General features: G+C 57.8%; 2 protein-coding genes across 2 annotated transcripts; both read right to left on the minus strand.

The window, feature by feature from the left end:
• Positions 1–1,256: 1,256 nt before the first annotated feature.
• On the minus strand, positions 1,257–17,635 carry TCF25 (TCF25 ribosome quality control complex subunit). Its single transcript, XM_079315948.1, has 18 exons — positions 17,420–17,635; positions 16,357–16,542; positions 14,919–14,993; positions 13,160–13,281; positions 12,468–12,533; positions 11,252–11,334; positions 10,716–10,846; positions 7,916–8,015; positions 7,507–7,600; positions 6,610–6,702; positions 6,061–6,166; positions 4,851–5,010; positions 3,935–4,022; positions 3,206–3,364; positions 2,575–2,665; positions 2,320–2,399; positions 1,620–1,692; positions 1,257–1,504 (listed from the first exon to the last, which is right to left on the minus strand). Exons 1-18 carry the CDS (start codon positions 17,597–17,599, stop codon positions 1,343–1,345), a joined length of 2,049 nt encoding a protein of 682 aa, XP_079172074.1. The 5' UTR covers positions 17,600–17,635; the 3' UTR covers positions 1,257–1,342.
• A 697-nt stretch (positions 17,636–18,332) lies between these two features.
• Positions 18,333–24,915, minus strand: SPIRE2 (spire type actin nucleation factor 2). The gene is made up of 15 exons (XM_079316157.1): positions 24,679–24,915; positions 21,876–21,913; positions 21,336–21,695; positions 20,996–21,076; positions 20,753–20,917; positions 20,592–20,678; positions 20,373–20,481; positions 20,127–20,296; positions 19,896–20,046; positions 19,650–19,783; positions 19,284–19,418; positions 19,134–19,201; positions 19,018–19,045; positions 18,718–18,833; positions 18,333–18,639 (listed from the first exon to the last, which is right to left on the minus strand). Exons 1-15 carry the CDS (start codon positions 24,890–24,892, stop codon positions 18,423–18,425), a joined length of 2,073 nt encoding a protein of 690 aa, XP_079172283.1. The 5' UTR covers positions 24,893–24,915; the 3' UTR covers positions 18,333–18,422.
• Positions 24,916–25,126: the final 211 nt, after the last annotated feature.

Raw genomic sequence — 25,126 nt, forward strand, 5'->3', positions numbered from 1 at the left:
CTGTGCCCTGCAGGCCGCTGTCCTGTGGGGGTCAATGTGCCCCGTAGGACTCGTGTCTTGGGGCGTCCCATCTGCTGTGGGGGTCATCCACACCCCCTGAGCTATCCCTGCACCTTGGGGACCCCTGTAGGACCCTCTGCACTGCATGATCCGAGTTGTCCCACACATTGGGACTGGGAGGGGTCCCACGCCCATGGCCCCAGGGAAGATGTCGTACAATGGGGCAGGCATGGGATGCGACAGGAATCGTCAAAGGCACGATTAACTGGGGTGCTGCAGAGCCCAGCGCCGCAGGGAGCCCAGGCAGGCGGGGTGGGGACAGGACCCATCTGACCATCATGTGCCTTAGGTCCGTGTTGATGCCTGGAGCCGCGCGGCTGCCAAAGAGCCATTCACAGCTCCACAAAAAGGCTGATCCCACGGTTATCCACTTCCGTTGGGAAGCCCTTCCCTCTGGCATGGGTGAAAATGGCTCAGCTGCACACACTGGCACATAAGGTCCCAGGCTGCCAAATTACAGGGATGGGATCCCATGGGATTTGGATATACCAGTGGGGAATGGAGCCAGGGGGGGCTGGCTTGAGACTCGGGGTCTGTACACCTGGCCAACCCACCCTAGCTACAGCCCCCAGGGAGGCAATACAGCAGAAAAAGGGATTTATTTCATGTATTCACCATTACTCAGCAAAAAAGGGGAAAAAAGATTTACAGGAACAAGGATCACTTAAGGTTTGACTGTGGCTTATCTTGATCGTGGCTCTAGAAGGTGAAGGTGAGGTAATAAAGGATAGATAAACAAAGGGGTAGGGGGGAAAGATTTCCTCTCCAAACATAATGAAAAGGCTGAAAAAGCTGTTCCATGCACAATTCTAGTGGCACAGGGGACCCTGAGACCTTTGGAAGGTTCAGTGTAGTGAGGGTGCAGAGTATTTTGTGGAGGAAGGGAAGCTCCAGGCTATGGGAAGCACAAAGGAGCTGAAGAAGAGGACAGTAAAACTCCCCCGTGAATTAAGGACGAGAGGCAGGAGAACAGGGAGGGGAATAGGATGGAAATTGTGTGTAGAGGAGGCCAGAAGGGGACTAAGCTGCCATGGGGACAAGGGACAGCTGCTGTTGATTAGCTTGGACATGCTCAGTCAGCCTTTGTCCCCTGCTCAGAGAGGGGCCCTGGGCTGTGGATTCAGCCCCCTCCCTGGATGGAAACCACACCACGGACACCACAGCCCCTCCTGAGAACAAGCCCATCCCAGAGCGAGTCCATCCGTGTGACTTTATTGGAGTGCGACACAAATCGAGGGGAGATGCCAGAGGGTTTGGGGGGGGGGGGGGAGACACCCCAGGCTCAATCCCAGTCCCCGTCACCCTCGGGATTGTCATCGCGGGGGGGCTCCTGGAACTGGATGTTGGCCAGCATGTCCCGCATGGCCGCCATCAGCCTGTTCACCCCCTGGTTCAGGTCCTGCGCCGCCCCGGCCTCGTCGTCCCCGTCGTGCCGGACGTCCCCCTGCGGACAGCGGCGCTGTGGTGGCAGGGCAGGGACAACACTGGGGCCAAGCCTGCACCAGGCTCTTGCCAGCACCATGGGGGAATGGGGCACACAAATGCCAGCGTGCACTCACCTGCAAGTTAAAATTTGGCAGCAGCGAGCGGAAGAAGAGGGATAAAGTGCTTTCGTTGGAGGGATGGCTCGTCCTGGAAGACACAAGTGGCACCATGGTGAAGGTACAGGTCAGTTTGGTGGTGCTGGGAGAACCAGCTGGAACCAGCTCTGAAGGATGGAACTGGGGGGGTTCCAATGGGATTCTGGATTCAGGCAACTCTGAGCAAACCAGTCACTAAAAGCATGACCAAGGCCAGGTTGGAAGGGGCTTAGAGAAACCTGGTCTAGTGGAAAGTGTCCCTGCTCATGGCAGGGGGTGGAATGGAATAAGCTTTATGGTCCTTCCAACCCAAACCATTCCAGGACTCCATGATTCTACCAGCTCTGCTCTGAGGGGGTTGGTGTGGAACACACACATGGCATCACCCCAACACCAGGACTGCCTGTATTTAAATTTCCATTTAAACCCATTTCCAAACCCTCCCAGTCAAACATGGCCTGGGTTTTCCCTGGCTTTTGCCCTATGGCTGGGAATGGCCAGTGGTGACCATTGCAGGAAGCAGCAGGACCAGTCCAGCCTGTATCTCTGCCTGCCTGGAGCTCCTCCTCTGCCATGGAGGAGGATGTCAGCACTGAGTGCAGTGTGCAGCCTGGCCTGGGGCTGAGGGCATGCCAGGAGCACGGCTGGCTGTGCCAGTGCAGTGCAGTGCAGGTGGTACCTTTCCGGTCGGGTGTAGGAAACAATGGAATCCAGAGGAGGGAGAGGGTCAAACCCCATCACTGGCTGTGAGGTCACCTCCTGCAAGGAGAGGAGAAAGGAGGGATTGAAGGAGAAAAGAAGGGATGAAGGCTGTGCATGCAGCAGCAGCAAACAGGGGTGCCCACAGAAGCTGTGAGTGACAGGGGCCCAGCAGGGACACAAGTGCCACCACAACAGGTGCAGCCACAGCCCCTGTGTCCCACCAGGCCCTCACCAGAGGCAGGGCTGCTGTTGCCTCCTTCATCTCTGAGAGGATGATGTGCCTGTAGATGTTCCTGGGAGCACTCTGGTACCGGATCTTCCTCCTGAGGCAGGGAGGGGACAGAGCAGTGAGTCCTGAGCGGGCACATTCCCATTTCTGCTGCTTCAGGCACAGTGTCAGCAGCTTCCCTGGCTCTGGGGGACAAGGCTATATTGGATGGAGCTGGCTCAGAGCGAGCCAAAGGGGGTGGCAGCTGCTGAGCTCTGGAGAAAGAGCAGAGAGCTCAGGAATGAGCAGACTGACCTTGGTTTAGGACACCTGATGGCTCTCTCCTGTTTCTCACTACTGGGAAGTGTTTCTAGGCTCTCACCTGCCCTGTGTGGCCATCCCTGCCCTTCCAGGCCACCCCTCCACCCTCTCCAGGAGGTTTCCAGGGTACAGGTGACAGCCAAGCCAGGGGAAGGCAGTGCAGGATGTACAGTGTAGGTTCATCTCTACATTCCCATTTGTGAAAAGCATGCAAGAGCCACTGCCTCTGAGCTCTGTCCCAGACACTGGAATGCTGCTGCCCAGGACCCTGGGCACTGTCCCACTCTGTCTCACATCCCTGGCACAGGAACCCTGCCCTCCACCTTGTGCTCACTTGTGCTCAGCCTCCTGCACCAGTGTGTCCTGGGCCTCCACCATGCGCAGAACCTCGTGGACGTGGGGCTCCAGCCAGGCCATGACAGCCGGGTCCTTCCACAGGGCGTGTGTCCTGCCCACGTACAGGGATGTCAGCTGGTTCAGGGCGGGTGACTGGCTGTGGGAGATGGCTGTTACTCACTGCTCCTCCTCCTCCTCCTCCTGCTCCTGCTCCTCATGGGATAGTGAGGGCTCAGCTCTGTGCTGGCCTTTGGCGTGGGAACACGAGAGAACTCGCAGGCTCCTTCCTGGATTTTGCTATCCACCTTCACCAGAACTTCTGCCTCCATCTATTTTTAGGCTAAGCAGAACCATGAAATGAGGGAACACTGCCCTGGCCTGAGGGAGAGCCTTTGCACACTGAGAAGACCACGTGTCAGGGGAACGCAGACTGGTTGGAGACAGCCTGCCCTGGGAGGACACGCGTCGCTCTCCCTCCCTGCACACACCAACAGGCTCTGGGCTGAACTTCTGACCCGTCCACCTTGAGGTGAGGTGGGTCTGTCAGCCTGATCCAGAAGCCATTATGGAAATGCATTATCAAAAGGATTATCAAATGAGGCATTATCAAATGAGCCTACTCAGGGAACCCAAACAAGCTTCTCCATTAGCTGTCTGAGCACGCAAGATCCCCGCCGCCGGCAAAAATCGATCCCTTCCCTTTGCTGAGAACATCTCCAGGCCTTACCTGATCTGGGCATTCAGCCCAAAGAAGGGGTGGGAGGCGACCCTGGCATCAGGCTGCACGCTGCAGTGATCCAAGAGCGGCATCAGAACTGCAAGACAAAGGCAGAGAACTCATCTGGACCTGCTGGTGAGGGGCAGTGTGGGGTGGGGTCACCCCTGAAGAGTCACTCCCCTGCTCAGGGCCAGAACCCCCTGGGGCATCAACAAGGACACAAGGAGGGGTGAGGACACTGCTGGTCCCTGTGCTCACACGGGCGTTATTTCATCAGCAGCCTAGAAGATGTTTCCAGCCCCCACAAACTGAATCTGTTGGAGAGCTGGTTCTTCCTGCTGCACACACCCTCCCCTGGGCCTGAGGGCTGTGTGCTGCTTTCATGGACAGCAGCACCCATGGGATGAAAGGGAGAGTGATGGGCACCCATGGAGAGAGCACATCCAAAACAGAGCTGTGCCTTGGAGGGAGAGCCAAGGAGGCTGGCTTGTCCTTGCTCCAGGCAGCCCTGAGCAGATGAGACATCTCCCTGCTCTGAGACTCCAGCTCACACCCTCCCTCAGCCTGCTCACCCCTGACCATTGCTGGTGGAGGAGCATTGGCTGCTCTGGGGAGGGAGGACAGAACCACGGAATCACAGAATTGTAAAGTTGGAAAAGCCTCTATGATGATTGAGCCCAACCATTCCCACAGCACTGCCAAGGCCAGACACACTCCAGCCCCTCAGTGTCCGTGCTGGGGTGAGGAGCCCAGACCTGCACCACACTGGGCACAGGCACCATCGTTCTGCTTCCACTCTGACTCAGAGCTCCCTCCCCAAAGGCTCTTGGCAAATTCCTGCCTCTGCACCCGCCCGCCGGGAATCCAGCTCCGGCTGTCCCAGAGCAGGACAGTGACAAAGCCCTGAGGGTGGGGACAGACTCACCACTTGGGAACATGATGAGAGCGAGCTGGATGAGCCGGGCTGCTCGCTCCCGGGCCTGGCTGCGCTCCAGCTCCGGGCGCTCTTCCTGCTGGCTCAGGAGGAAATAGGCCAGTGGCACCGAGAAGGCAAAATTGGGCAGCTGGGACAGATTCCGGTGACTCTGCAGGATCAGACAGAGGGCTACTGAGAAATGATGCTGTGCATCTGAGAGTTACTGAGAAAGGATGCTGTGCATCTGAGAGTTACTGAGCAATGATGCTGTGCATCTGAGAGTTACTGAGCAATGATGCTGTGCATCTGAGAGTTACTGAGAAAGGATGCTGTGCATCTGAGAGTTACTGAGCAATGATGCTGTGCATCTGAGAGTTACTGAGAAAGGATGCTGTGCATCTGAGAGTTACTGAGAAAGGATGCTGTGCATCTGAGAGTTACTGAGCAATGATGCTGTGCATCTGAGAGTTACTGAGCAATGATGCTGTGCATCTGAGAGTTACTGAGCAATGATGCTGTGCATCTGAGAGTTACTGAGAAAGGATGCTGTGCATCTGAGAGTTACTGAGAAATGATGCTGTACATCTGAGAGTTACTGAGCAATGATGCTGTGCATCTGAGAGTTACTGAGAAAGGATGCTGTGCATCTGAGAGTTACTGAGCAATGATGCTGTGCATCTCAGAGTTACTGAGCAATGATGCTGTGCATCTCAGAGTTACTGAGCAATGATGCTGTGCATCTCAGAGTTACTGAGCAATGATGCTGTGCATCTCAGAGTTACTGAGCAATGATGCTGTGCATCTCAGAGTTACTGAGAAATGATGCTGTGCATCTGAGAGTTACTGAGAAAGGATGCTGTGCATCTGAGAGTTACTGAGCAATGATGCTGTGCATCTGAGAGTTACTGAGCAATGATGCTGTGCATCTGAGAGTTACTGAGCAATGATGCTGTGCATTTGAGAGTTACTGAGCAATGATGCTGTGCAGCAGAGCTGGGCTCTGTGGGGTCGGGGCTCTGCTTGCTGGGGTTAAGTGAGTTCCCAGCCACTGGCTCGGTGCCCCCACAGCTGAGTGAGCAATTTTGAGCTCTTACAACTATTTGCAGGATCCAAGGATTACAGGAACCAGCAGGCCAGCATTTATGGATCATTCCAATGTTGATGGGATGCCAGCTGGGCTGTGAGATCCCCTCCATCCCCTCAGCTGCTGGCCACTCACCTCCCACTCCTGGAAGAGGCGGGTCAGGAAGGTGTATTCCCTGGCCCGGAGGGACAGGAAGTCAATCAGCAGCAGCACACAGAGTGGGTCATTCTCAGGATCAAGGCTTGGGAGAAGGAGGAGAGAACAAACTCAGTGTCACAACAGCTAAGAGAGCTGCCCTGATTTCTGAGTCAAACAGCCTCTCCTAGTGACATCCAGTGACTCAGCAAGCAGAGAGAACAGGAACTCGGTCACTCCCGCATGGCCAGCAGGATGACAGAGTGCTGCTCTTGTCCCTGTAAAGGGGACAGTCCCCTGCCACCACCCAGGAGGATCAGTGGCCACAAACTGAGTGGGCCACACTTTGATCTGCTGAGACTCCAAGCTCAGGCCACGGTTTGGCAGTCACCCAGGGCCCCTTTTCAGCCCTCACTTCTTCAAGGGCACCAGCACATTCCCAGCACAGAGCTGTGCAGCTCCAAGGGGTGGGAATGAGCCCATACCAAGCCCAGGAGCAGCAGGACCCTCTGGGGTGACTGTCCCCCCACCCTCAGTGCAGGCACCCACCTCAGGATAAGCTTGCAGAACTCCAGTGCTGTGCGGGGACAGCCCCTCTTCTCCAGGAACATCAGGTGCTTGAAGAGAGCCAGGAAAAAAGCCCTGCATAGGGAACAGCAGCAGGACTTAGAGGCCAGATGTGAAAAGAAGCATTTTGTGCCACTCAGAAAAGGGGACACAGTCATGAAGAGCTCCTCACCCCCAAGCATCACATCCTGGTGTGCCATGCAGTGCCACAGACCCCTCCGTGCTCCCATCTCCTGGTTTTATCTTTTTGTGCAAGAACAGGGACAGAAAACTCACGTGGGGACTCGGAGCAAGACAAATAAATCCCCCAAGTCCACATCCCACCTTGTCCCAGTGGTGTGGGGATGGTGACACAGTGTGGGGAGTCCCAAAACCTGAACTGGTGATACAGGTCACTGATGGCACAAAGCATGTCAGCCAGAGGGACTGAAATGTGAGCACCCTCCAGGTACAGCAGTTTGGGAGAGATGGCTTAGGTCAGCTGACTGGAAAATTCCCAGAATAAAGTCACCTTTCCCAGCAGCTGCAGAGCTGGAGTTACATAAATACTTAGACTGGGAGGAGTGTGAGTGCTGGGGGTGATGGCTGGAAACACACAGCAAGGATTTTCATGACCATTTTGAGCTAAGAGGTACTAATGGCATGAGGACATGACAGGCAGGGACAGTTCCTACTGCAGGAAGGCATCCCTTGGGAAAAGGGATGCTTTGTGCAGAAGCTTCCATGCCTATGCTCCAGCACCATGCCAGGATCCCCCAACAGAAAGAGACACTCAGGGGTCTCCCTGGATGAGCAGCAGTGGTGAATCTGGGTGGCTGGGTGGCAAAGGGGGGCCAGGAGCTGCAGCTGAGCCTGCCCCTGCCCCCCAGCCCTGCTCACCTGTTCTCTGGGCGCCGGTAGTCCAGCCTGCAGGTCCCACTGGTGAGGCTGAACACGGGGTGGAAGGCGCATTCCAGGCTGTACAGCGCCCGCTCTGGGGACAGCAAGGGCAGTGTCAGGGGCAGGACAGGGACACCACCCCAGCACAGCACTGCCCTGCAACCAGCTCAGCCCAAAAGACAAGAAACCAGCTCATTCCCAGCCCAGAGAAACACCAAGGTACTTCAGACAATGTGGTGGCAACAGGTACCAGGGCAGTGAGCACTTCTACATCAGATCACACTCTGGGTGGCAAAAGGCATCATTCTGGGATGGAGGCTGGTCCAGGGAAAGCCAAGCTCCTGCCTTCCACTGCCCCTGCCAGGGAAGGATTGCACAGCACCCCATCTGCTGCTCACCTCGCTCTTACCTATGAGATCCCGGGCCATCTCCTGGTCCTCCTGCATGCGGCACACGTCGCTGAGCTGCAGCAGGGAGTCCACGTGGTAGGGGTTCATCTGGAGCAGCAGCTGCACGAGAGCATTGCACACATTCTGTGTCATTACTGGTGTCTCAAGAACTTGGTCACTGACCCAGGTACTTTCCAGCACCCAGCTCTGTGACACACAATGCCAAGAACTTCCTTAATCCCCCCCTGCCAGATCCATCCCCAAGCTGGAAGGGCACAGGGAGCTCTGTCCCCATCACGTGCAGGATGGGAGCCCTCAATGGCAGCCTCCCTAGGGCAGCTCCCTCCCAGCTTGTCCAGCAGCCTTTGCTCATCTTCACTGTCCTCCTCCAGATCTTTCCCAGCTCCTCCATTTCCTTGGAAAGGAGAGAATAAGATGCAGGCACTGTTATGGTTTGGATTTTTGTATCTATCCCTTGAGAGGTCTGAGCATTTGATCAGGGTTTTGCATCCTCTGGATACTGAGAGGACATTTGGACACATCTATTACAAATCCAGGAATCAGCAATGGTGGATAATAATAATAAATATTTACTTCCTGCTTCAGAAAGAAGTTTAATCTAAAAGCTTTCTCAATTCACTAATTACATTATAAATAGGTTACTTTTCTCAAGTACCTAAAACCTCAGTTCAGTAAAAAATACTGAAGCTACTAGAAATCTTCTCAAAGTTTAGTTTGGCCATTATTTTTTTCTCCTAAAACTGAAAAAATAAAAAATAAAGCTTTGAAAGCTCCAGAAGTTTCCATCTGCAGGGTGGGGACCCATGGGACCACCTACAGCACAAAGACTGGCCCAGCCCAGCCTGGAGCCATTTGCTTGCTGTTTAATCTCTTCCTTAAGGGGTAAAACTCTTAAGTTCCTTTCTAGTCCACTTTTTGGGAGGACATAAAACAATCAGGGTCACTGTGACAGGAAAAAGCCAAGAAAAGGTTACCAAGACCCTTTTAACCTACTACCAAATGCAGAAAAAACACTCATGAAACTAGGGGTTACCCAAAAATACTTTATGTGCTGAAACCACAGCAACAAGATAGAGCTGGGCTCTAGCTACACCAGGACAGTGGTGACCACGGACAAACTGTCTGGAATTGCTAAATCTGTTAGATCTTACCCTTGATGGAAAAGGGGAAGACTTCAAGCTGTACAAATGTCCTTAGATTTAGCCCAACTCCCTAAGAGGGTCAGAGTATCTAGATTATAATACCATGGAAAGCCTGTCCTGTGTGGGGGATTGAGCTTGAGCTGTCCTTGGGACACTCACTCACAGGAATTACCTTGGCTCACTTAATCCAAATCCCTCAATCCAGGCAGAACTGCTGAGCTGGAGAGAGCCTGAGGCCCTGAGCCGAGGGTGGGAAAGCAGAAGGAAGTAAATTTTATTTAGCAGACAATGGGCTCTTTAAAGAACATCTCCAGGGCATGTATCCCAGCTCATGTGGCCAGACCTTTCAGAGAAACATCTCTCAGTTATGGTTTAGTTGGGTGCAGAGCAATTTTGCTGCTGCTTATCACTCCAAACTATAAATGTTACCATACAGCTTAATGAGCTCGGACACGCATGAAGGACTCCCAACACAAAAGCCTGTTTTGCTGAAATACCAAGAAAAGACACATTTTTCATCCTTGCAGGAGTTTATAAATAGAACAGCTGTTAGTTTGGATTCCCAGTTCACTATGGGTTTATACAATATTCCTCCTTTCCCAGCTAAGAGCTGAGACAAGGGAGCTTTGTTCCCACCCTTCCAGCCAAACGGACAGTTCCTGTGGGTTCCTCTCTCAGAAGGTGACCTGGCACGTGCTTGGCAGAGCCACCAGACCTCCTCTGCACCCAAGGGGTCACTGATCAACAAGGTGACAGCACAGCTCAGCACTCAGTGCTGCCTCACCCACACAGAGGGACACAGGGCTCTACTGTCCAAACAAGTCCTAACAGTCCAAACAAGACTGGAAATAAATAATCCAAGGCTCTGCAGAGGGATCTGGACAGGATGGATCTAGGGAATGAGGCCAATGGGACAAAGGTCAATATGGTGATATGCTGGGTCCTGCTTGTGGGTCATACCAACCCCATGAATGCTACAGGATGGGGAAAAGTGGCTGGAAAAGGACCTGGAGGTGCAGGAGACAGTGGATGGACATGAGCCCAGGTGGGCAGGAAACCACTGGCACCTGGCCTGTGTCAGGACCAGAGCAGTGCTCATCCCCTGTGCTGCCATTGCTGGGGTCAGTTCTGGGCCCCTCACCCCAACACAAACATCCAGGGAAGGACAATGGAGCTGGGACAGGGTCTGGAGCAGCAGGAACAGCTGAGGAAGCTGGAAAGGGGCTCAGCCTGGAGAAAAGGAGGCTCAGGGGGGCCCTTGTGGCTCTGCACAACTCCCTGACAGGAGGGGACAGCCAGGAGGGGTCAGGCTCTGATCCCAGGGAACAGAGACAGGACAAGAGGTAACAGCTTCAAGCTGTGATAGAGGAGATTCAGGTCAAACATCTGGAACAATTCCTTCCCTAAAAGTGTTTTCCAGCCCTGGTCCCAGTCTGCCCAGAGCAGGGCTGAGCTCCCCACCCTTGGAGGGATTCAAAAGCCATGTAGATGTGGCACCTGGGGACATGGCTTAGGGGTGGCCTTGGCAGTGCTGGGGGAGCAGTTGGCTTAGAGGCTTTTCCAACCCCAACGATTCCACTGGAATGCACCAGCCCAGAGTCCCAGGGAAAGGGGCTGCAGGAACACAGGAGGGGAGAGCAGGACCAGCCCAACGTACCACGATGTTGTTGGGGTCCATGGACTCCACAGCCTCCAGGAACTTGAACTGCACCTGCTGGTACTCACGGTGGTGCTCAAAGGTGAAGTGCTGCACCCCCCTCCGGGTGTCCAGCAGCTGCATGGTGATACCTGCAGGGTGCAGGGGAGACCTGGGTACCCCAAGAGAACCTCCTCTGCTTTCTCACAGCATCAAAGGTTCCCATCTCTGGGTCTAGAGACACATGTGTTTTTGGAAACTCACAGAGAATTTCACTTTTTTCCCCCCCTCTCATGAGTCCAAGTCCCAAACCCACCCAAAAACCAAAGGCCACTCGTTCTCCCCAGGATACTTCTCATTATCCAGCAATTCTGCTGTTAAGATGGGAAGCACCCACAGCCCTGCTACCTCCAAACAAACCCAAATCAAAAGGTACAACCCCACAGAGCTCTCTGTTGAGGAAGGTGGTGTGCTCCCACCATCTGAGGAGCAGCTCCCTCTTAGATTCCATGCCTCATGACCCTCCACAAGGGCAGGGGGCAGCCCCAAAGCCTCACCTGTCTTGCTGTATCGTGGCCAGGTGTTCTTGGGAGCTGTCAGCCACATGCTGCGCACGTACTGCCGCTGCCTCTGCCTGGGCCTGGGGAGGGGAACACAGCTCACCACTGCTGCACTGACACAGCAGGGGGGATGAAACCATGCTAAAGGCAAAAATGACATCCAACTGCTTCCCCACAGAGCTGTGCCCAGAGTTCTGGGCTTGCCTTGAAGATACAACATCCCTGTGCTCAGGCTTTGCCTCATGTGCACCATCTAGGCCAGCCAGTGCCTCCAGCATCTCCACTTCCAGAGCTTTTCTCCCTGTTTTTATCCCTGCCAAACACTCAGCTGCCTCTGTGCTTCTAAACAGCTTCCCAGGTCCAATTAGGAGAGCCTCACATCCCTCTGACTCATCCCTCTTCCCAGCATGGCCTTCAAATGCCAACTGGATTAGTTTAAGCTATACTCAAAAATGCACAATTTATTGGTTCAGGAGCAATTCAGGATCAAGGCAGCTCTGAGGGAGTCACTTTGCCTCAGAAAGGGATCACAGACTATCCTGAGTTGGAAAAGACCCACAGGGATTATGAAGTACAGCTCCTGGCCCTGCACAGGACAATCCCAAGGTTCTGCAGTTTCTTCCTCAAGCACCAAATGCTCTTCCACAGACTCTCTCCCTCCTTCCACCTGCATTCCTCCAAGCTCAGACCATTCTTGGTTTTCCAGCCAGCTCATGGAAGTGAGAGGGGATTTTGTGGATGACAGTGAGCACAGTGCAGTGGAAAAACACAGAGACATCACACCCAGGGAACAAGAGGCTCCCTGGGCCCCTGGAAACAAGTGCAGGAAAGTATTCAGGGTTCACCTTCTGTCCAGAGGCTCTGGAATGGCAACAAGGGATGAATGGTAGAGAAACAAACAAAGTCTAAGTGTCTGCACTCTGTGAACTTGAGTGAAAGGACTTTGAAGAATGGTTTGGAAATAAATGAGAAGGGAAAGGAGCAAAAGAAAAAGCAAACGCCTGTAAAAGTCTGGAGAAGTCTTTTCCCACCTTGTTCATATAGCAGAAAATATTCCTCTGTTCCAATAAGCAGCTGCTAAATGAGTAACACACCCTGAGCCCGGGATTACCAGCCTGGGTGTGGCACTGGGGACTCCAGGAGACCTGCCAAGGGCAGGACAGATACACCTCCTCTGATTTGGAAAGGGTTTAATATCAAACTCTGGACTCACCTCTGGTCCCCGAGCACAGCACGAGCTCCAAAGTATCTCTTCAACTCATTCTCTGGATTCAAGTTTCTGAGAAGGTGGAAAGAGGAAAGAAAAGCTGCATCAGTTAAACAGTGCCACACTCCAGTCTCTCCATCAACACCCAGCACCCCAAAGTGCCTCTGGAAAACCCCCAAACTGTCCCACACTCCCCACTGATCAGACACAGCATGGAGAAAGGAGGCTGAGGCTGCCAGAACTGGAAGGGAATGCCCTGCTCTATCAGACAGGCTTTCCTGCTGGCCTGCTCCAGAGCTGGGGAATACTGCTGCTGCCCTCTCCAGGGCTGCTGCAGCCTTAGCTGGCATGTTCCCAGGAGAAGCCTGGGCTCGGCAGCACAAGTGAATCCCACATCAAGCTTTACACACCAGGGCTAGTGGCACCTCTGCAGAGGTTCTCCCACAGAGGATCTGAGGCTGGAAGGTCCCTCTGCAGACTAATCTGGTCCTGCCACCACTGCAAGCAGGCCTGGCACTAGAATAATCCCCATCAGAACCAAGCACAGCTTCCAGAGGAGCAGATAGAAACAGGGATATGAAAACCATCCCAACCCTTTCAGTCCAGGTGTGGAGTTCCTGGCCAGATCACACTGGGAGCTCCTCAGGGAGCAGGCATTCTGTGGCACCAAGGCAGAGGCAGGTGGGAGCCAGCAGTACCTGTGCTCCACATAGAGCAGGGGTCTGCTGTCAGGGGTGATGCCTCCCTGGCTCTGCGGTGCCAGCCTGGGGTCCTCAATCCTCTCCAAAAGGCTGTCAATGTCTTCCAGGTCGTTGTCTTCCTTAAGAAAGGCAAAGCCAAGGCATTTATTTCAGGCTGAGTCACAGCAGCCTGCAGGTCACCCAGCACAGGTCACACAGAGCTGCCTCCAGCTCATCCTGATCCCTGGGTGAGGAGCTGTGGCTCTTCAGAGAATCTCTGAATGGTTTGGGTTGGAAGAGACCTTAAAGCTCATCATGTTCTACCTCTGCCATGGCAGGGACACCTTCCATTATCCCAGAGTGCTCCAAGCCTGGCCTTGGACACTCCAGGGATCCAGGGGCAGCCACAGCTGCTCTGGGCACCCTCACAGGAAAGATTTCCTCTCAATATCCCATCCAACCCTGCCCTCTGATAGTGGGAAAACATTTCCCCTTGTCCTGACACTCCAGGCCCTTGTTCAAAGAACATTTTAAATATTTAAGTAACCAGCCTTCACTCTCTACTTTCCACAGAAACACCAAGTTATTGCCATGAGCCTCATGACAAGGTCTCAAACATTCACATGATTTTAATCCAATTCTCCCACTCCCCATTTTCCAACCATCCCAGGAATCCATCCAGCTGCTCACGTCCAACTGTTATACAACACTTTAACCCTAATTTCCCTCTATCTTCCCTCAACAAACAACAAGTGACACATTTCTTACGTGCCTGTTTCACATCCTCCTCATGATGTCCATGGGTGGAACACAGAATTCCATTCAGGACACCCAAGCAGCACTGCCAGCCTGCCTTTTCAAGCTAAATTTAACCCCTGTGTGTAGAGTGTACACAGGAAAAGGAGAATGAGCTCTGCATGGAAGTGCTGAACAGAGGTTGTATTATCCCTTGTTGGCAAACCAAACTGCCTGGTGTCCTCCAGCTGGCACATGTCCCCCTGCTGCTCAGTATTTTTGGACTGGGAAAGGAAACAGGCTCTCCATGAGGGTTCCCATACCTCAGAAACTCACTCCTGAGTGGCATTCCCTGGGAGGAGGTGGTAGCTGGGTGCTGGCACTGCTGGCACAGCTTAGCCATTCACTCCAGAATCCAGGGGCTCAGATGCTGAGCAAAGAACCTCCCTGGAGTGAACAGGGAGGTTGGACTCCATGATCAGGAGGTACTTTCCAACCTCAAGGATTCTGTAATTCTGTGGACAGTTCAGAGTCAAGCCTCACCAGAAAACCAGCTCCCACCTGAACCTCACTCCTCTTTAACTCAGATCAATGGCTTTAATCATCTCTGGGATCCCCAGCACTGGAATGATGTGGAGCTGCTGGGATGAGTCCAGAGAAGGCATGGAGATGTTCCAAGGACTGGAGCCCCTCTGCTCTGGAGACACCTTAGACCCCTTTCAGTGCCTAAAGGAGCTCCAAGAGAGCTGGAGAGGGACTTTGGACAGGGGAGGGAATGACAGGACAGGCTGGACAGGGCTTGGAGCAATCTGGTCTGATGGAAGGACTCCCTGCCCATGGCAGGGGATGGAATTAGATGAGCTGTAAAGTCCCTTCCAATCTAAACCATTCCAAGATTCCACAATTCTAAAAAGGCTCCTTTAACTTTAAATTTTGAAATGGCTTTTCTCCCTTGAATCTCTCCTACAATCATCTCAGAATTCCAACTTTGCCAACCCACTAGAGGAACCAGCCTGGTCCCTGACTCAGAACACAGACATACCACAGTCTCTCCTGCTGAATTTTTCTTGGTTTTCCTTTTCTTTTTTTTCTTCCGTGGCTTGTTACTCGTTGCCAGCTGCAAAGACAAAGGGAAGAGCTGTCAGCATTCCCATGAACTGCAGGGGTGCCAGCTCCATGGGAAGAAGAGCATTTCCCACAGGGATCAGCACACTGAGGGTCCTTAAATGAAACCAAAATTCACCCTGTAGTGTTTGTTAGTGAATGGAAATCAAGACACGAAGAGAAAATGGAGGAAAGCACCAAAGATTCACAAAGGGTTAAATCTCAGCTGATTTTCACATCCATATCTGAGGCTACGAAATCAGGAGAGAAACAAGTTTAGCTGTGCCAGGTGTGGAGGAAATGCTTCAGCATCTTTCAGCCCCATGGATAAGCTGCATTTCTGCTTTTGGGGGAAGCAGGACAGTTCCCAGTTTCACTCCCATTTCCACAGAAACCAACACCTGACAAAGGTACCAGCCCCAGAATGCCTCTCCCTGCAGATGCAACTGCTTCAGCTCAGGATGCTGTGGGGATTCCCTAACCTGGGAAGCACATTTCCAGGATCTAGAGGTAACTCAACAAGGGATCACAACACCATGGAATGGTTTGGGGTGGAAGTGACCTCAAAGTTTATCCAGTTCTTACCCCCTGTTTAGGCAGGGACACCTTCCCCTAGACAGGGCTGCTGCAAGCCTTGCCCTGGCTCTACCCAAGAGCAGCAGCTGCCTGCCCAGGGCTCCCATGTCCTACCTGAGCTCTGGGAGCAGCCTCAGGTGTGTCCTGCAGTGCTGGCACAGTAAAGCCACCAGGTCAGGAGCCTTGGAGCCACTGCTCACACAGGGACCCACTGTCCAGAGCACTCACAGCCCCTGGGCTGGCAGAGGCCTCTGGCACAGCTGGAATGTACAGACAGTGGACTTTGCTCCTCTGCCACCCAAACCAGGGACACAAACCCCAAATGCACGGCAAACAAGTGAGACCAGGGGCCAATCTCCTTTGCTCCCCCAGCCTTCTTCTCCAGTGAGATTTGTGCTAGACTTGCCATTGAAAATTGTTAATTAAATGCCCGTTTCCCTACAGAATTCATCAAGGAGACACTTCTGGGCTGACACAGACCACAGGAGAAATCTTGATACCCAGTGACAACAAATCACTATGAGAAGAAGAGGCTCAGCATTCAGTTGACACTGCTTGAAGCCTTCACATCCCCTGCTCCAAAACAAATGTCTCCTTGAGACCACTCCTCCCTGGCCCGACCTCAGTGCTCATGTAGACTCAGCACAACTCCTTCCTTTGGTGCCTCCTGTCTGCAGCTGGAAAATCCCTCTGGATCCCACACACAAGCCCAGCCCTCAGCACCAAACTGCTCATCCTCCCCCCGATGTGAGTTCAGGTTTGAGTGTGCATCCTTCCCCTGGGTCCCTGGCAGCAGTCACCGTTTGGTCTGGCTGCTCCTGCTCCTCTCTCTGTCCATCCCCGTGTGTCCCCTCAGTCACAGCCCCGTCCTTGCTGCTGTCCCTGCTCCCCTCCTGGCTCCCTCCTGCCGTGTCCTGCTCGCTCAGCCGAGTGTCCGGGCGCTCCTCTCCGGCCGCCGCCTCATCCTCCGACTCCTCAGCTGGGATCTGCAAACAGAGGGACAAGCTGCAGGGGCAGCCCAGGGATGGAATTCCCCATGGATCTGATCCAACACTCCAGATGGGAGTTTTGGACACCCCTGGTGTCACACATGTCACCCAGTGGCTGCCTGGACAGTCCTATGGCATGGACACCATGATGTGTCTCCTCACACCATGGACCCTGTTGCTCCCTTGGAAGAGCTTCCATACCCAGCCTTGCCTGTGCTCCACAGCCAGGCCTCAGAGAAGGACAAGGAATGGCTGGGATGAGTGTTTGGAGAGCAGGACCAGGATCTGTCACCCCAAGGACCCAGCAGTGCCACCAGAACCCATCTGACACCCAGCACTGGGATCCTGCATTGCTGGAAAGGTGGCAGGGATGTTCCTAAAAGAGTTTCACCAGTCCAGCTCTGACAGCATCCAAACCCAGCCCGCTCAGGCCTCTCTCCCATTTCCTCCCAATTTAGCCCCAGTTGCTGCCCCCCACCCAAATCGATCACGGGTACCCCAGTCACTGACCCCAAACCACTGCCACACACTGTCACCTCTGCCACCCCCACTGTGAGCCCCTCTCACCCACTGCCCGCCTGTCCCCCCAGTCACCCACAAACCCCGTCAGCCTCTGTCCCCAGGTCACTGTCACTCCAGCCACCCCCGGTGACTGTCACCTCAGCTGTCCCCCAAGGAACTGTCCCCCAGCAATGTCCTCGTCTGCCCACCCAGCTGTCATTCTAGTCACTTTCCCCAGTTATCCTCCCAGTCACTTCCCCCCAGTTATCCCTCCAGAAACTGTCCTCCCGAGTCCCTGCCACCCTCAGCTGCCCCTCACAAACCTCCCCCGAACCGCTGCACCCCGGGGCGCCCCGGTTTTGCCCCCCCTCACCAGCTCGAAGCGGTTGCTGACGCCGGCGCGGCGCGGCCCGCGGGGTCCCTTCCCGGGGGCTGGCGGCGGTCCCCCCTCACGAGCACGCTCCGGGCCGGGGTCGAGGCCCAGCTCGCCCAGCCCCGGCCCCTCCTGGCCCCGCTGCTCCCCCCGAAGCCGCCTCAGGGCCCGGCGCGACATCGCCCCCGCCCGCTGCGCGCCTGCGCCTGAATTGCGCCTGCGCGCCCGCTGCGCGCCGGCCCCGCCCACCCCCACCGCGCGCATCCATTGGCTGACGCTGAGCAGGCCACGCCCCCGCGATCTCCGCCGCGCTCCGGAACAGGGAGCGTGGGAACGGGCACGGCCCGGGACACGGGTGACGACCGAGACACAGGCTGGGCTGGGCCCGCGGCTGGCAGCGCGCAGGGAGTGGGAACGGGTTGTGCCCACGGTGCTGTGCGGGGTCACGGGTGGGCACAGCCCGAGGGAGAAGAGGGATGGCGGTGGGAGATGTGCACGATGAAACGGAATGCCCCCATCCCCGATGCCCTCACATCCCGCAGCACCCTTCACCCCGCTCCCACATCCACTCAGGAGCAGCCACGCGGCCCCAGGGCAGCCCAGCGGGTTTATTATGGAGGGGACATACAGAACAGCCATGCCAGCCCAGGGCACCGGGCACCCCGGCACAGCCAGGGCTTGGCACAGAAGCGGGACCGGGGGGCGAACGCAGGGGCTGTGGGTGTCCCACAGCAGGATCCATCCCTCGAGAGCTGCCCCGCAGCGGGATCCGTCCTCCCGGGGGCTGCAGCTGTCCCACAGCAGGATCCATCCCCTCGGCGGCTGGCGGCAGGGACAGAAAGGGACGGCAGGGACAGCGGGAACGGGTTCTTTTGACCCCTGGTCCATAATGTATATAAATATAGAAGCTGTGTGTATCCATCCTATGTATATATGTACATCGGGGGGCTGTGCCGGGGTGACCGGCACCCCCGTGGCGACCATCACCGGAGCGCCCGGCCCTTCACTTGAGCCACGCGTCGCTGTAGAGGGAGCGAGCCTTGGCGTGGCGCCGGGACGCGGCGCTGGCGTTGAGGACGGCCACGCTGCGGCGGCTGGAGCTGACCACGTCGGTGACGAAACCGGCGCAGTCGGAGCAGACGTCGCGCAGGACCGAGCCCTGGGCGTAGATGTGCGGGAATTCCTCCTCCACCCGGCGCCAGCACGGCCCCGAGAGCGAGCTGCGGCACAGGGCACCCCGTCAGCCCCCGCCGGCGGAGGAGGAGGAGGGCAGGGGGGAGGAAGGTTCAGGGACTCACTGGAAGGGCTCCCTCCGGCGCAGCGGCGGCGCTTTGGGCAGCAGCGAGCCTGGCAGGCTCTCGAAACCCAGCGCGTAGACGGGGATGTGAGCCAGCTTCTTGGAAGGCATCTTCATCTGCCGGAAGGCGGGAGTCAGGGCGGGATGGGACAGGGACAGGGATGGGGTAGGACAGGGTTAGGATAGGGATAGGTCACACACAGATGGAGATGGGTCAGAGGTAGGTGCAGTGACAAGGCAGACAGGAGTGGAGTGGGATGGGACAGGGACACAGAGGCATTGCCCAGAGCCAGTCCCTTACCTTGAGACTGCAGGAGCTGCAGACAGACCTGGGGACACAGAGAAAGGTGGGTGAGAGGGGACCCTGCTGTTGCCCTCCCAGCCCCGTGACACAGCACAGCATGGCACAGTGCTCACCGCTTGCAGAAGAAACACGACGTGGGCCAGGAGAAGAGAGGAAACTTGGCCCTGCAGCAGCAGCAGACCTGTGGGCAGAGCAGGGTGTGCAGGGTGTGAGTGGGTGAGGACATGGCCCCAGTCCCTCCATCCCTCCATCCCCATTCCCACCTTCCCCCTCCGCAGGCTGCTGTACAGCTCCTTGCTCTGCAGGAACTTCTCCATCTCAGCCTTGACCAGCACCCTGCGCACGTTGATCATCTCCTCCACAGTCAGGGCCAGGCTCTCCACAGGGTGGCTGAACTCCTGTGGGACAGGGTGGGATGTCATTGTGGCACAGGGCATGGTACAGAGCACACCTGTGCCAGGGCAGAGACTTTGATCATGGGCAGAGCATCCCTGGCATAAGTAGAATGTCTCTGGCACAAGGACCTCCCAGCCACCATGTGTCCTTATGCCAGGCTGCCATGTGCCCACAGTCATGCTTGCCTGATATCCCCAGCCCCAGTGTTCTCAGCTGGTGTCCCCAGAACTCACCAGCCAGAGGTGCTTGGAGCTGCTGGCAGGGGCAGTGCTGGATCCATCCTCTGGCCTCTCCTCCACAGCACCGAGGGCAGCCCGGGGCAGTGCTGGGCCATCTGGTAGAGGGTGGCAGCTGGCAGGGACAGAGCCTGCAGGGAGGGACAGGGAGGCCGTGGAAAGGACATGTTACCTGATGCCACCACGGCTGAAAGGTATTGCACAGACCACTGGGGACAGGAACATGGGGACCCCTGGCAGTACCTGAGCGGGGCCGGGGCTCGGGCTGCAGCGGCTCTGGGTCCCGGGGCACAGCCTGGTCACCCCCCAGCTGGCTCTGCAGCTGTGCCAGGTCCTGCTCTGAGAAGGAGCGATCCCGCTTCAGCGGCACCTCTGTGGCCGGAGAGTCCTCGTCCTGCAATGCCATGGGCACCATGTCAACAAGGGCACCCTGGCACCCACCGTGTCTCCCCACCTCTGCAGGCTCTCCCTTGCCTCAGAGAGGTTCATCTCCTCCATCTCGGCCAGGGTGGGTGCCTTGAGCAGGACACGTGGCCGTGGGCGGGCGGGCACGGCGCTGGCCGGGCACCGGGACAGCTCGAGGCAGGAGCTGGAGCTCAGGCGGCCGGCACAGGCGTGTGGGATGCAGGGCAAGGAGCTGTATCCTGCAGAGAGATGGGCACAGCACCGTGGGGATGGGCACACAGGTGACACAGCACAGCGGGGAGGGGACACTGGTACCTTTCTGCTCCACAGGCCGGAGCTTCCGCTCCTGCCTGATCTCCTCCAGGATCTTCTCGTGGAGCGTCCTCTGCTTCTGGGGCAGCGGCCGTAGCCGCCGCTCTGATGCCTGAGGAATGCACACATGGGACCTCAGGTGGTGAGCACGGCCTGGGGATGGCACCCACGGGACTCACCAACACTGTCATGCCAGGAAAGTGGCCCAGTGCTGGCACTCACCTGCTTCAGGGGGGGCCGGGAGCGGATGAAGTCCAGTATGAGCTCGTGGGCATCTTTCTTCACCCGGGGGGGAATGTCTCCATCCACCTGGGGAAGGAAGGGGGTCAGTGCTTTCCGCTGGAGGGTGGCAGGATGGAGGGTGAAGGGCTGGCCACGCTCACCATGACCTTGCGGAGTTTGTAGTTGCGGGCACGGATGTCCTGCATGAGCATCTCAAAGGGTGTGAGCTGGTACTCAGTGGGCAGAGGGTTGAACTGCTTCTCCTGCACCTTCTTCAGCTTCACACCGTGCCGCAGCTCCCGCATCAGCTGCACCCACAGCCGGGCCTGGGGGGGACACACAGACACAGCATCAGCACCCAGCTGTCCCCAGCACAGCCCCCAGGCCCGGCCACGCTGCCGTACCCAGTCTGTGTTGCGCAGGTTGCCCAGCTCTGCCGCCGGCCGCTCCTCCTCTTCCTCATCCTCCTTCAGCTTCTGCAGTAGCTGTTGATGCACAAGATGCTGTCACCTTGTTCTGGTGGCACTGAAGGTCCAGCCAGGACTGTGCCATGGGCCATTGAGGTGCACCCCAATTGCTGATTCCCAGCCAGCATAGCAGTCTGGGAGAGGCTGTACGGCCAAACACCGGCACCAGCAGCCCTGGTTGGGATGGGCAGAGGGGGCACAGCAGCCTCCCCAGTCCCTTGTCACTGCAAGTGGTTTCCCCAGTGGGACCGTGGAGCCAGCGGGCACTCACGCTCACCTCCTTGGCATCGCGGATCTTGGCGAGGAAGGCCATGAGCTCCACGGTTTCTGCGAAGAGGGCACGGCAGACAGCCTGGTAGTGCGCGGGGGCGCCGGCGGGATCGGCCAGGCGGGCGGCACAGCAGCGCATGGCCTGCCCGAAGGTGCGCACGGAGCGGGGCGGCCCCTCGCCCCCCTCCTCCTCCTCGTCCTGCCCCCCATAGCCCTCATCAGCCGTGGCGCAGCCGCTGTCCTCGGAGTCGCTGTTGGTCATCAGGTCGATGAGCTGCTCCAGGCGCGGGCTCAGCTCCCGCTCCTCGTTCTCGTCCAGTCCCCAGTCCAGCGCTCGGTACACGGCAAAGCCCAGCGACTGCACCATCTGCGGGGACAGCACCGGCTGGGGACAGCACGCACCTCGGCACCAGCTGTCCCCGCCCCTTCCTTGGTGCTGGGTCCCGTCCCAGGACCTGTAACCCACGGGCGAGGGGGGGCAGGCGGCCGTGCCCAGCCCACACCGGGCTGTGATGGCAGACGGGGCAGGTCACCGGTCCCCACGTACCTGGGCTTCGGCGGAGGGAGTCAGCAGCGCGGGCAGGTCTGGGGGAGGAGGGCAGAGTCACCACTGGTACCCATGGCCCCGCGCTGTGTACCCCACCCCGCACCACCCAGGGCTGTGGTACCCACCCACTCCGGCCGTGGGGGTGCCCCCACCCTGAGCTGCTCACATCCCCAGCTGCTCCTCCCCCAGCTGGAATCCCTTCCCTGGCTCATCCTGTGCTGTCCTGGTCCCAGGGCATGGCTCCAAGGGACAGTGGGCACCTGCATGTTGAGCTCTGCTATCAGGCAGTGCTGGCACAGCCTCCCAAAGGGCACATTGAGGTGGCACAAGTACCCGTGCACCCCTCACCTCCAGAGCTGGAGGGAACTGAGAGCTCTGCATCCATGAGGAGATGCCCTCTACACCACTCTGGGATGTGGGCACCAGCAATGTGGGGACTGGCAGCCACAGCTGGAGCATGGCACACATGGGGAGCCCAGGACACGCTTGTGGGCAGCTTAAACCCTCCTGGCAGCTGCAGGAAAAGGAATAGAGTGGCCTCTGCAGTGTCCCCAGGGCTCCCTGCTCCACTTCCCTCATCATTAGCTCTGCATTGAGCTGATCAATGCGGCAGCCACCAGGATGTGCCAGTCGTCTGCCAGCCGTGTGCAAGCCAGGAATGGACAGGAAAGCCAGCACGAGTGGTGGCCCTGCCATAGTACCACACACAAGCCCATCAAAAAAGCATGTCCTGGACTGTGCCTGCCTCTCACTGCAGTGCCAGCCCTGGTGGGTCCCAGCAGCTCCTGCCAGTCACTGGACAGGGCTGGAAGTGGTTCTAGAGGGTGCTCCTGGCTCACCCAGAACAGATCCAGCCCTGTGCCCTGGCAGAGCTGCAAAGGCACGTGCCAGGCTGGTGCCACCACCTGGAGCCCTCCCAGCCTCAGGCTTCACTGTGAAGGTTTCACTGGTTCACCCCTGGGGAGATGGTTCAGGTTGGCACAGAAGCAATCTGGGAGTAGGAGGTGGCACAGTGGCACAGATAGGTGGCACTGGCAGGTGACACTGGCTCCAGCCCTGCGGTGGCTCAAGCAGGGTGTGGGGCCATTCCCATGCAGGAGCAGTGGAGCCGGTGCAACCACGCCATGCCCAGCTGCCACGGGCACGTGCCATGCCTGTGCGTGTCCCTGCCCTGGGCACGGAGCCACCTGCACTGAGGACACACAGTGACCCACAGTGTCCCTGCTGCCTGTGAGAGAGGCCATGCAGTGACCCCACAACACCAGGTGCAATCCCCATGGCCTCGCTGTGGGGCGAGACGGGTGGAGGCGTTGGCCGTGCTCCAAGTGTTCCTCGTGGCATCGAGCCACCAGTGTCACCGCTGGCAGCCAGCCTGGTGCCACTCTGGAACCGTCACAGCCATACCTGGCAGTGCAAGCCACCTGTGGAAGGATGGCTGGGAGGACAAAGGTTGGGAATGGGGCTGTGCTATGTGCCACTCCCGGGGCCTTGGAGTGAGGGACAAGGTCCCCTGCAGTGCAGATGCAGATGTGGGTGATGGGTGCCCATGGATGTGCTGTGTGGGTGTCCATGTGTCCGTCCACCTGTCCTTGTTGTGTGTCCTGCCCCATAGTGGGTGCCAGGACCACGCAGACACCCACACCTGGCTCCAGCCTCACCGAGTCACCTGGGACACTCAGTGCTAGTGACCTTGTTGGTGCCAGTACCAGTGCCACACCAGTCGCAGACCCCTAAGTCACCAGCCCACCACCTCCCCCCAGACCACCTCTTCCACCGATACCATGCTGGTGTCAGCCCCCGCTTTGCCTCATCCCTCCAGTGCCACCTTCCTCGGTGCTGGGACCGGCCCCTTTCCTGTCCCCCCAGTCTCTCTGGTGATCCCCTGCACTGCTGCCCTGCTGCTGGTGCCTCGATGCCTGCCCCCCTCTCCGGTGCCACTTCCCCAGCCCATCTGCCGCTACGGTGCCGGTTCTTCCCTGCTGGTCCTTCCCGCCGGGGCCTCTGCGGGTGCCCCCCCGCTGCCGATACCCCCCGGTCTCTCCGCGTCCCCGACACTGGTGCAGCACCCTCTGCCGGTGCCGGTAAGTCCCGGTGCCGCTAAGTCCCATGGCCCCGCTCTTTGTGCTAGCAAGTCCCGATGGCCCGGCTCCCGGTGCCGAGAAGTCCCGGTGCCAGTAAGCACCGTAGGCTGCTCCCGGTGCCTGCAAGCACCGGTGCGGGTAAATCCCAGCGCCTCGCTCCTGGTGCCAGCAAATCCTGGTGCCGGTAAGTCCCGACATCCCGGATCCCGGTGCTAGTTAGCCCTGGTGCCGATAAGCTCTGGTGCCCCCATGCCGGTAATTCCCAGTTCCCCGTTCCTTGTGTTGCTAAGCTCCGGAGCAGGAAAGCCCCGGTGTCGGATCCCAGCGCCGGTAAGCTCCGGTGCTCCGCTCCCAGCGCCTCTCATTCTGTGTCGGTAAGCCCCGGTGCCCCGCTGCCAGTGTCGGTAAGCTCCGATAAGCTTCAGTGCCAGTAGGTCCCGGTGTCCCGGGTGTCGGTGCCGGTAAGCCCCGCTAAACCTTGGTAAACCCTAGCGCTCCGCTCCCGCGGCGCCGATAATTCCCAGTGCCGGCAAGCCTTGGTGCCCCGCTCCCGGTGCCTGCAAGCCCCGGTGCCCTCCGGTAAGCCCCAGCAAGTCGTGGCGCCCCTAAGCCCCGGTAACCCCCGGTAAATCCCGGTAAGCCCCGCTTGGCGGTGCGGTCCCGTCCCCCCCCCCGCGCGGGCGCCGCCTGCTCCCGCCCCCCCCGGCGGCGGCGGCGCTCACCGTGCGGTGGGGCGGGCAGGCGGAGGGAGCCGTCGGCGCGGAGGCGGATGTCGGCGGTGCGGAGCGGCGCGGGGGCGACGGGGGCGGCGGCGGCGGCGCGGCAGCCCTGGAAGCAGAGCGCCCAGGCCTGCTCCTCGTTCAACGGTTGCTCGTAGCACTTCAGCACCTCCTCCAGGGACAGCTCCCGCGGCGGCCCCGCGCCCGCCCGCGCCATCGCCCCATCCCGCACCGCCGAGCGCGGGCGGGGCGCGCCGGGCGGGGGAGACGGGGCGAGCCCGCGCGGGGCCACGCCCAAACAAGCCACGCCCACTCCCGTCTCCCCATCCCGCAGCTCTGGGCGCGCGTCGGGGGCGGGGCCACGAGGATGAGGGGCGGGGCGGTGGGATAGACCCCGCCCCCGGCACCGGCAGCCGCACCGGCCCCGCCGCAGGCACTCAGCGGGAGGGGC

Source organism: Erithacus rubecula, assembly GCF_903797595.1.
Source record: "Erithacus rubecula genome assembly, chromosome: 12".
Classification (NCBI taxonomy): Eukaryota; Metazoa; Chordata; class Aves; order Passeriformes; family Muscicapidae; genus Erithacus; species Erithacus rubecula.

Excerpts from the sequence above, each read along its gene's own strand:
- TCF25 (XM_079315948.1), bottom strand. The coding sequence starts at position 17,599 with ATGTCGCGCCGGGCCCTGAGGCGGCTTCGGGGGGAGCAGCGGGGCCAG. Across the intron at positions 14,994-16,356 it reads AGGAGCAGCCAGACCAAACG|CTGGCAACGAGTAACAAGCC; the intron begins GTGACTGCTGCC and ends TTGTCTTTGCAG. Across the intron at positions 11,335-12,467 it reads GCTGTGCTCGGGGACCAGAG|GCCCAGGCAGAGGCAGCGGC; the intron begins GTGAGTCCAGAG and ends TCCCCTCCCCAG.
- SPIRE2 (XM_079316157.1), bottom strand. The coding sequence starts at position 24,892 with ATGGCGCGGGCGGGCGCGGGGCCGCCGCGGGAGCTGTCCCTGGAGGAG. Across the intron at positions 20,047-20,126 it reads AGGAGATGAACCTCTCTGAG|GACGAGGACTCTCCGGCCAC; the intron begins GCAAGGGAGAGC and ends ATGGCATTGCAG. Across the intron at positions 18,640-18,717 it reads CGCCGGAGGGAGCCCTTCCA|CTCGCTCTCGGGGCCGTGCT; the intron begins GTGAGTCCCTGA and ends CCTGTGCCGCAG.